At 34.3% G+C, this 11,081-nt stretch overlaps 1 protein-coding gene across 1 annotated transcript; it reads right to left on the minus strand.

The window, feature by feature from the left end:
• Nucleotides 1-308: 308 nt before the first annotated feature.
• Nucleotides 309-8,302, minus strand: LOC123316812. Its single transcript, XM_044903052.1, has 5 exons — nucleotides 8,023-8,302; nucleotides 7,810-7,941; nucleotides 7,633-7,743; nucleotides 7,531-7,572; nucleotides 309-403 (listed from the first exon to the last, which is right to left on the minus strand). Exons 1-5 carry the CDS (start codon nucleotides 8,213-8,215, stop codon nucleotides 309-311), a joined length of 573 nt encoding a protein of 190 aa, XP_044758987.1. The 5' UTR covers nucleotides 8,216-8,302.
• Between the last annotated feature and the right edge of the window lie 2,779 nt (nucleotides 8,303-11,081).

Consider the following 11,081-nt stretch of genomic DNA (forward strand, 5'->3'; position numbering starts at 1 on the left):
ATCGAGCTCTATAAAATTTTCAGATTTATTACAGGTTTATTAAAGGTGGTCCCTGCTAACAAGAATAATATAAGAGAGGTCCCTATGGCCAAGAAAAGGTTGGGAGCCCCTCTTTTATGCAGACGGTAGAAATCAACTAGTTTATCGCAATTCACGTAAACAAATTAGTCAAGCCGATGAAATTTGAAAATTCATCATTAAAATATGCATCTCGATTCTACCCTAGACCTGGAGTGTTTAGAATATTAACCGTTTATGATATCCCTTTGGCCACCTTTTTAACAAGCAATATCAATGCCGTCGCTTGATTATTTCACACTGTTCACCTTCCTTTCACGAAACATCAAGTTTTTCAAAGGACCCAGAAGTCCAGCGGCTTTGAAAGTAGTACCTACCAAATAGTCTAGAAAACGAGGATAGAATGACTTCAAAGATTCGTATTAGATCTAATTTTTCATTGAAAGTAATTTCGTAATCAACACATAATCTTCTTCTGAGTTTCTTTTGGAAATTTTTCACAGATTTTTGTCTAGATTAGTACTAGAAAATTCAAAATGTGCGCTACAGATTCAGCTTAAATCAAGTTTTTTCTTCAATTGGAGTATAGCGCAAATACAGATGGCGCTGAAGCTTAGCTTGTTTCTCGAATGGGCTATCTATTCTCTCTTCAATTGATCTATGCTTTGTTTGTCATTTGATTGCAAGTATAACAATATAAGCTCACTGAAACGTTTATCCCTGATAGAATATCTTTCTATTATAATAATCGTGTTGTGAAAACTGGAATGGTAACGTTTTTTCAAACGAATAAGTAACAGACAGTCAAACAAGATCAGAAACTTGGTTGGTGTTAGGTAGTGAAAGAAAATCCATCAGCGATTCCAACCTCGAGCGAACTGTATACTCGCAACAAAGTTCAATTATAATGCTAATCGAAGGGCGTTATAACCAGGCTTCGTTGAAACGAATAACGTTCATGCATTATTCAAAGATGCACAACGATTGATTGCGTTATCCACGCTTTAGCGTAATTGTTGTGGATGGCCTCGTAATTTGATTAAAGACTCGGCAGATAGGGAATATTGGAACAGCGTTTTATATCTCTGATTGGTTCTGGGGAGTGTGGTCCCGGCAAATTTTCACGGTTATAGATTCCAGAATTGGGCGGTTGGTAGAATTTAATTGACCTAGAAAATTGGATTTTACGAAAAAGGTGGGACCTACAAAAAATAAACGTCCATTTGGAATATTTCTGAGTGAAATTCTTTCAATTCAGTATCAGTAGATTTGCCATTTTGAACTGGAATTACTGATGGATCTAATGAATTAGCAAAGTAAAAATGATTTTCAGCAGTGCTGAACGATGCTAATAGACCCAATAACAACATGCACTATGCACAAATTGGTACATTTAGACCATTTCAATATTTTTTCTTTGTTTACATAATTGTTGCAAACTTCGAAACCGCAGTGAATGATCTAACGACATGAACATTTGTATCGAGTGAGCGGAATGCATTGCAAATGTGAAGGTCATTTAATAATATAGTTATTATTAAATGATTTTCACATTTACAATTATGTAGCTCTAAAGCGGCACCGAAATTTCGGGTATGATAAATTACTCGTAAGAATATGTGAGACTTCAACTTCAGCCCAAGTGCCAGAACTCTAAATTCACCACTTTGAAAAATATAATTATCAATACGAAGACCAGTTGCAGCGTAGCCACTCAATTAAACTTGTTATCAGACCTCAGAGACTGAAAAAACGATTCAATACGTTATCCAATTCCAAAAACTGAGAAAACGATTCAACACGTTATCCGACTCCAAGATTGAAAAAACTGTTCAGCACGATATCCAACTTCAGACTGAAAAAACGATTCATTATTCAGCTGAAAGTGCAAAAGAATTCGATTCAAGCAGTTATCCGACTTCGAAGACTGAAAAATAACACAATACTTTATCAGAAAAATCACATTATCCATTTGCTGAGACTGACATAATGGTTCAATAGGTTATTCGAATTCAAAGGCTGAAAATAGATTCTACTCGTTATCCAAATCCGAAAAAACAAATTTCAACAAGTTATCCGACTTCAGACTGAATAGCGATTCAACACATTATCCGCATTCGAGTACTGAAAAACGATGCAGCACGTTATTCGACTTCAGAGACTGAATAATGCTTCGACACCTTAACAGACTCCAGACTGGGAAAACGATTAAACGCGTTATCTGAATTCAAAACCAGAAAAACGATTCAACACGTTATCTGAATTCAAAACCAGAAAAACGATTCAACACGTTATCTGGATTGAAAACCAGAAAAACGATTCAACACGTTGTCCGTCATAATTATTATTCATCAATTAATAATGATAATCAATACCCAGCAAACACATTTCCATAACATCAATGTATCCTACATATTACAATGTTCCGTGTTACATAGCAAAGTTCCGTGCACGATCTTTCCGTGTAATGTCAAACGAGGGCTCTATGTCCGCCTTTCGCTACGTATAGTGTAACGAAATTGTAATATTACGTGTTCGGTGTATGTACCTTACGTGCTACGTATAAATGTATATAGCTCTGGTACAGAAAATATGTTACCGAATTGATACATTACATCTGCAGCACATGTACATTACATGTTATATACCTGAATATATTTTTGCACATATCGTTTACGTATGAAATAATCTGATTACTACAGAACATCCATATCACATTCATGTGCGATGAATACAGAGCATCAATGTAACATTATCATATAATATGTATATTACGAGAGGAACAGAGTATTAACAATTTAATCATTCCATAAGCAAACGTTTCGGCTAATTTACATAAGCTCAGAATTTTATTTTTAAAATTGAAGAGACTAAATAGAAAAAAATCGAAATTATTATCAATCATGATTTTACACTTGATACTTCATGATCTAAATTATTATTCTGAGCTCAAGAAATGCTATGAATTAGCTGAAATATTGCTAATGTAACAATTAAATTGTCTACTCACTTCCATCTGAAATAAAACTGGGAAAAAAATGTGCAGGTCAGTGACTTCATTGTATACATTATCATATCTTGGCAGAGCGAATCATTATTTCCATCATCCATGTAGAAAAAATTGACCCACAATTTATTAACACATCAAGATCAAAGCTGTAACAGAGGAAAAGGATAATATAATAATTAATTGAACAAACATCTCTCGAATGTTTTTGAAATAAAAGAATACAAACATTTAAAAAAAAATTTATTATATTATCAATATAAGTAGACTATAAATATTTGAAAAAAATTTATATTGTATTGAGAAATATACAAAAATGAGGAAAAAAGCTTTTATATCAGCTCAAAAAAAACCTTTATATACAAAAGCTGAATTTTACATTGTAAATTGTAATTGTATGTATTTATTGTTTTTCTCTTTTGTACCTCAAAGTACTGAGCCGGATCCATTCTGCTGCAATTTTCTGGAATTCAGCCCTTTGTATAAAGGACTGAGTTGCATAACCTAAACATTACGAAAAGATGATTAATAAGAAAAGCAATTTCATTTCGAGACTCCCAGACTGGATTCTTCCTTGAAAAATAAACATGCAAAAAAAATGGATTATCTGTCACATCATGAATAAATATATAATTTTCTGAAAGAAAATTCCAATAATTACTTATTTCAGTTATTGAAAAATTTGGTAATTATAATGTAAATACTGCTGAACCATACACCAAAAGCTATTATAATGTAGTGTACAGATTACATAAAAATATATACATTCATTTTATTTATTCAGTGGCGGATTTACATATTTGCCGCCAGTAGGCCATTCAAATTTTGCCGCCCTTACCATAATTATTTAGTTCAAAATATTAATGACAATTTTTCTGTCAGTGAAAATGTAACTTAGAGATTTGTACACGTTGGTCCTAATAACTACTCATAATAATTATTGTGACCTAGGGAATCGATGTGTCAGTTCCCGAGTTTCCAGATCATTTTTACAACGCAACGATTGATTTTGATTTTGATTTTGATCCATTCTTAATAAATAAGGTCTCTTGTAGTTTATTGGAAAAATTCGCGGTTTTTCAGGAAAAGACCGTAAACAAAGTGCACGTCGAATATTTCTGCGTTTGTGCACACAATCATCTTGATTAGTCTATTTGACAAAAATCTCAAGATGATTTTTCGAGAATGGATTAAGTTATCCAAAGTTAATTTTTCATTATAAGATATGAATATCAAAAAAGTTTCTTGCGAAGCAAGGATCAGGAATGGATTTTTCTACCCCTTTCTATTATAGACGAACAGAACCAAAATATTTTTAATGCCTTCCCGCCCTTATAAAATATCTGCTTGATTTAATACGTGAATGTTTATTAATTTTCAATAAAAAAAAACAAAAACCGCTTTTCGAACGCCATCTTTAGGGGGCTGTAACTAGGCAGGGACACAAAAAAAAAGACCTTCTCTAAAATTCATATTATTATCTGTATTATATGGCCACAATCTAACTGACGATGACAATAAAATAGGAATGTAAGTCATAAAAGTCTCACCTCGGGTTTCATATTGATCAGGGAATCAACGCTTGATTGACCAACAGAAGACGTCAATTTGTTTTCAATCGATAAATTATGTTCATACGTCCATTAAATTATTCTCAATTGCTACTCGTTCAATATATTCAGCAAAGAAAAGGTTTCAGTTTTAGAAATCAACCGTTGATCGCACAATCAAAGTTTTATTAAACCCGCTGTGAAAATATCTTTCTTCGTCATACGAAATTTTGTTTAGTTATGACTTCATACACAAAACAGCCAAAGCGTTCAGCTTTTCTTGGCTTAATATGGTTCTTAGGTACCTAACTTTTCACCTTTTTCAAGCAAAAAAAGCTTCTCTCACCCGAACAATTAGTCGCAGGTGTATACAGGGTGGGCAAAATTCTTTGTCTACTGATGGAAACTCGAGAAATATGGAAGCTAGAAGAAAACGGATGACACATTCTCGAGCTCTTTTTCAGAGAAACAAAGAATGGTGAAAACCGTTTTTGAGTTATTAGCCAAAAAATGAAATTTTGACGATTTCGAAAAGTTCTCATAAGTTTTTTGTCTTTGAAGTTATAGATCTGAAACTTGAACCTTCTACAGACCCTTTTTTACGTAGAATTCACTGACGAGCACCAAATATTTTTTTATTTCGAAACATTAGGCGAACTTTCGTTTTTTTTTTAATGCAAACTTTCATTGAATTTGTTATTTGTGAGTTGGAAAAAAAGATTCTGTCAGTAGAATCTACGTATAAAAGTGACTAAGAAGGTAAGTTTCAGATATGTAAATAACTTCAAACACAAAAAAGCTATGAGAACTTTTCGAATTCGTCAAAATCCAAATTTTTGATTATAACTCAAAACCTAGAAATGATAGGCCGGGTCTGTTTCCAGGTTTGGATTAGTCATGTAAAAAGAGCTGGAGAATGTGGAATCCGTTTTTTTTCTAGCTGCGATAGTTCTCGAGATCATCTCAGTAGACAACCAATTTTGCTCACCTTGTAAATAGAGCTATAGATACGAACTTCTGGACAAACATTTCTTGAATTGTGTTTTCGTAGGAACCGAAGAAACACATCGCAACGATTCAGAATCTGGCTTCACCAAAATTTTTCACCTTCACGAAGTTTCAGTATAGAGTCCAAAGCGGCCGAAATAAGAGTGAAACAGGAAAATAGTAATGTATTTGGTCAGTTTTTTTTTATAATTAGGGAAAATCAGATGTAGATAGATATTAAAATATCTATGAAATACAAGTATTTCAGTTTCTATAATTCGTGCTAACAAAATTGTCACCAAATTTGCCGCCCCCTGAAATCTGCCGCCCTAGGCTGCAGCCTACTCAGCCTCTATGGTAAATCCGCCACTGTATTTATTACTGGTAATGTGGGGATTGAGGTCAGTTCATTTCATGCCAAGCTCTCAAAAATGCTTCTTTTCTTCTTCAAACAAATTAAACCTTTTAACATAGAAATTAATCGATTTCAAGCGAATAACCCGTAATGAACCGCGGTTATTGCTGGTTTTGCTCTTGGTTATGTCCCTTCACAACTTCTAACCCCAATTCGATAACCAGAATTTTAACCCATCTCTCTAAGGTTATCTGATGTCCAAATTGATGACGTTGAAGGGCTAGTTCATGATGTCACGATATTATAACCAGTGGCGGATTTACATATTTGCCGCCAGTAGGCCATTCAAATTTTGCCGCCCTTACCATAATTATTTAGTTCAAAATATTAATGACAATTTTTCTGTCAGTGAAAATGTAACTTAGAGATTTGTACACGTTGGTCCTAATAACTACTCATAATAATTATTGTGACCTAGGGAATCGATGTGTCAGTTCCCGAGTTTCCAGATCATTTTTACAACGCAACGATTGATTTTGATTTTGATTTTGATCCATTCTTAATAAATAAGGTCTCTTGTAGTTTATTGGAAAAATTCGCGGTTTTTCAGGAAAAGACCGTAAACAAAGTGCACGTCGAATATTTCTGCGTTTGTGCACACAATCATCTTGATTAGTCTATTTGACAAAAATCTCAAGATGATTTTTCGAGAATGGATTAAGTTATCCAAAGTTAATTTTTCATTATAAGATATGAATATCAAAAAAGTTTCTTGCGAAGCAAGGATCAGGAATGGATTTTTCTACCCCTTTCTATTATAGACGAACAGAACCAAAATATTTTTAATGCCTTCCCGCCCTTATAAAATATCTGCTTGATTTAATACGTGAATGTTTATTAATTTTCAATAAAAAAAAACAAAAACCGCTTTTCGAACGCCATCTTTAGGGGGCTGTAACTAGGCAGGGACACAAAAAAAAAGACCTTCTCTAAAATTCATATTATTATCTGTATTATATGGCCACAATCTAACTGACGATGACAATAAAATAGGAATGTAAGTCATAAAAGTCTCACCTCGGGTTTCATATTGATCAGGGAATCAACGCTTGATTGACCAACAGAAGACGTCAATTTGTTTTCAATCGATAAATTATGTTCATACGTCCATTAAATTATTCTCAATTGCTACTCGTTCAATATATTCAGCAAAGAAAAGGTTTCAGTTTTAGAAATCAAGCGTTGATCGCACAATCAAAGTTTTATTAAACCCGCTGTGAAAATATCTTTCTTCGTCATACGAAATTTTGTTTAGTTATGACTTCATACACAAAACAGCCAAAGCGTTCAGCTTTTCTTGGCTTAATATGGTTCTTAGGTACCTAACTTTTCACCTTTTTCAAGCAAAAAAAGCTTCTCTCACCCGAACAATTAGTCGCAGGTGTATACAGGGTGGGCAAAATTCTTTGTCTACTGATGGAAACTCGAGAAATATGGAAGCTAGAAGAAAACGGATGACACATTCTCGAGCTCTTTTTCAGAGAAACAAAGAATGGTGAAAACCGTTTTTGAGTTATTAGCCAAAAAATGAAATTTTGACGAAAAAAAATTACCTTCTGAGATGACATCTTCTCCTTTTGCAAAAGGTGTTACCACTATAAATAAACATAAGGTATTCAATGTTCTGCATAGCAGCTTTTGAGTCAAGTTATTACCTGAGTTGATGTCAACATCTAGATTCAGTGCTTCCGATAATTCCTCACATGGCTGCTCCCATAAGATTTCAGCCTGCTCAATATCCAATTTGGGTGGAGGCGAAATACTGTCTACAAACGTCAAGAAAAACTCAAGTGAATCAACTGAATCCTCTTGAAACATTGACTTATACCCACCTTCTCTATCATCTGTAGATGGGCTAGTGGAAGGCTGGCGAAATTTTTTCTTTCTTTTGCCTCTTCCTTTCTCCTCATCATTAGAGGTATATTCCGCATCTCCTGCTTTCCTGATAGCAGTCTCTAGTGAATCTGAAAAATGTGTATGTTTGTTTGAGGCAGTTATCATGAGATACATCATAGCCATTATAATATAACAGATACATTATTTACCATATATTCCCTCCACTATAATTTTATGGGCACACCAGTGTTTGCCAGGAGCAGTTTGCCTCTTTATTAGCTGTGTCACATTTTTGGGGTTGTTAGGTGGCCACAAACATTCTGTCTGAGATGCATTCAGCCAGCTTATTGGGACATGACTGAATACGCCATCCTCAATAAATTGAACCACCGCATAAGACATAGTGTTGGATCTGGAAATTATACAGACAAATAATTCCCTACATATAAGCCATACATATATGAGATACCTAGCTTCTGAGCAAGTGGAATAGGCCAAATTAAAGAAAACTAATTTAAGTTTCATCTATGTTTATCATGTTGGTAATAATTCAGTATACTCATTTTAATTAGAAAATAATTTTATCAATATACAGATTTCCTCATTTTTAAAAAAACTTCTATCAGACAATGGGTCTTTATCAGTGAATTAAATATAGCAGTGGGCTTTGAAATATCCTTATTTTGACGATTTTATTAACTTTTATAATTTTGGAAACTGAAAGTTCGCGAAATTTCAATAAGAACTAAGTGTCGATATTTGTAATACAAATTATAAATGCAGCAATTTCATTATAATAATGCTATCTTCGGAGCTCGGAAATTGTAAGCATTTACTGGAAATTTCGTCTTCCACCAACTCAACATTAATAGGCTCACTTAAATCCTTCAAACTCACTAAAAATATTCCAACTGAGGAAGATTCACACGGTATAGAAAATAAATTTGTGTGTTTGGTGAAATATCTGCACGTCATCATTATTTTGTTATTTTCAATCCAAATATTCTCAATAATACTTATTCTGTCCTTTTTCAATACAAAGTAATTATTGGGTTTTTGAGAAGAAATTATAAAAGATTCAAACTCAACTTCTTTCATAACCGAGCCTGAGATATGAATTTCTGGAAAAATTTTGTTTTTTTGTTGGATGCTACCTACATCTTGTTCCTCCTTTAATCTATTTACAATTTGATGAAGTGGCTTTCCAGAGGTTTTAAGTTTTTGTTTGATATGATACATATAATTTTCAAATTTGAATGCACTGAAATTTTGAATTGGGCCAAATTTTCTTACTTCATCACACAGATGTATCAGACAGTGAACATTGTAACTTAGATGCTGATCGCCATAGAAAAAAGAATATTTTTCCACAAAATATTTCAGACTCTTCTCAGCATAAGGAACTAAATGTGAAAGCTGCTTGCATGATAATATGCGAAGAGATACACTCAGAGCTAGAAAATGATGGTATTTAGCTCTTGGCATGCAATCCTTCAAAATTACTATTCCTGTATAAAGCAAAAATAGCCTTAGCTCAGTTGCTTTCCACCTATCAATATCTGCAAGACACCTAGGCAAACGAGAGAATTCTTTTGGAATATAACCTTTCAATTCTTTGTTACGAATTTCAGCTTCTTCAAGTTTTGCTCTAGTGAGTCTCACATCCATTTTGCCCTGCACCCAAAATTGAATAAGACGTTTAGTTATTCCCAAGTAAACTAAGTGCATAGGGTCTAATGGTATTTGAGCAATCATATCTATGTTGAGTTCTTGGAGGATGGAATTCATTTTGTGATGCTCTACATGTACCTTGTAAGTTATTTCGCGAAAAGTACTTTAAGTTGTGTACACTAGACTGTTTCGATTCTACCAATTGTATTGTGACTATCACTCGTCTGATTTAGTTTATCCCCCTGTGAACCGGTGGATTTTCAAGGTTTTGTAATAGTGCCTATTGTGTTCCTTATTGCTTTACGACGAATGAACAGGCGCCTCGTCTAGAAAGAATAGCTGGCCCTCGAGACAACCGAGAAAACGTCGTTACAAAACACTGAAAAAAGTATTCAGCACGTTATCCAACCTCACGTTAGGAAAAACGATGCACATTATCACGTTATCTGACTTCAAATCCGATTCCACAAGTTATCCATCTTCAGTATAAAAAAAAAAGGTTCAACACGTCATTCGACTTAGAGTGAAAAAAGAATTCAACACGTTGTCCCACTTCAAATCCGGAAAAATGATGCAGCACGTTATACGACTTCAGACTGAAGAAACGATTCAACACGTTATCCGACCTCGAATTCGGACAAACGATTCAATACGTTTCACGACTCCAGACTGAAAACACGAAGTTCATTTTCATTTTTTACAGAAATGCACCCTCATTTTAGAAGCACTCCGTATTATTATCGGAAACCTCAGCCTCTACCCTCACCTATCCCGTGCCACACTTTGGGTTCTACGCCTACTGTTAGTATGATTCTCTGCTGGTGTGAAAACCCAGGGAGAACAGAACGGACTCAAGGGTGAACGGCCCTTAACATCATTGAATCCTGCCTTGGATATTAATCTTTGTCAGAATGAACTCACCGACTTAGTGGAGTGCCTCCAGAATTTCAATTATGATAACGTCTTTTCACCAGATAAATACAGATTCTAGGAAGGCTGGACTTTATTGTCACAGAGGACAAAACACAGTTACAACTGATTGAACAGATGAAGGTGACTACAAAATAGCCTTTGAAGGAGCTTGTTAACTGGAATTTTGACTTCCATCAGTTATCGCTTACACCCTAGATAACAGGAAACCTCATCTTCGACTTGGAGCCAACAGGGTAGTTTTGCTATTTATGTTTTTTCAAGAATAGCTGGTGCTCGAGACAACCGAGGAAACGTCGTTACAAGACACTAAAAAAATTATTCAACACATTATCTGATTTCAAATCTGAAAAAACGATTCAACACGTTATCCGACTTCAAGTGTGCTAAAACGATTTAAAAAAACTGATTATACGATTTTGATAAAATTAATTTTGAAACCACGACACGTGTTTCACTATCACAATAGCATCTTCAGGTGGGCGGAGGTAAACACTCGTGTCGTGGTTTAAAAAACTTCCAACCAAGACTGAAAAACGATGCAACACGTTGTCCTACTTCAAATCTGAAAAAACGATTCAACACGTTATCCGACTTCAAGTGCGGTAAAACAATTTAACTGAAAACTGATTATACGATTTCAACTAAATGTATTTCAAAACCACGA

This window comes from Coccinella septempunctata, chromosome 7 (assembly GCF_907165205.1).
Source record: "Coccinella septempunctata chromosome 7, icCocSept1.1, whole genome shotgun sequence".
Lineage (NCBI taxonomy): Eukaryota > Metazoa > Arthropoda > Insecta > Coleoptera > Coccinellidae > Coccinella > Coccinella septempunctata.

Excerpts from the sequence above, each read along its gene's own strand:
- LOC123316812 (XM_044903052.1), bottom strand. The coding sequence starts at position 8,215 with ATGTCTTATGCGGTGGTTCAATTTATTGAGGATGGCGTATTCAGTCAT. Across the intron at positions 7,942-8,022 it reads TATAGTGGAGGGAATATATG|ATTCACTAGAGACTGCTATC; the intron begins GTAAATAATGTA and ends CACATTTTTCAG. Across the intron at positions 7,573-7,632 it reads AGATGTTGACATCAACTCAG|TGGTAACACCTTTTGCAAAA; the intron begins GTAATAACTTGA and ends GTTTATTTATAG.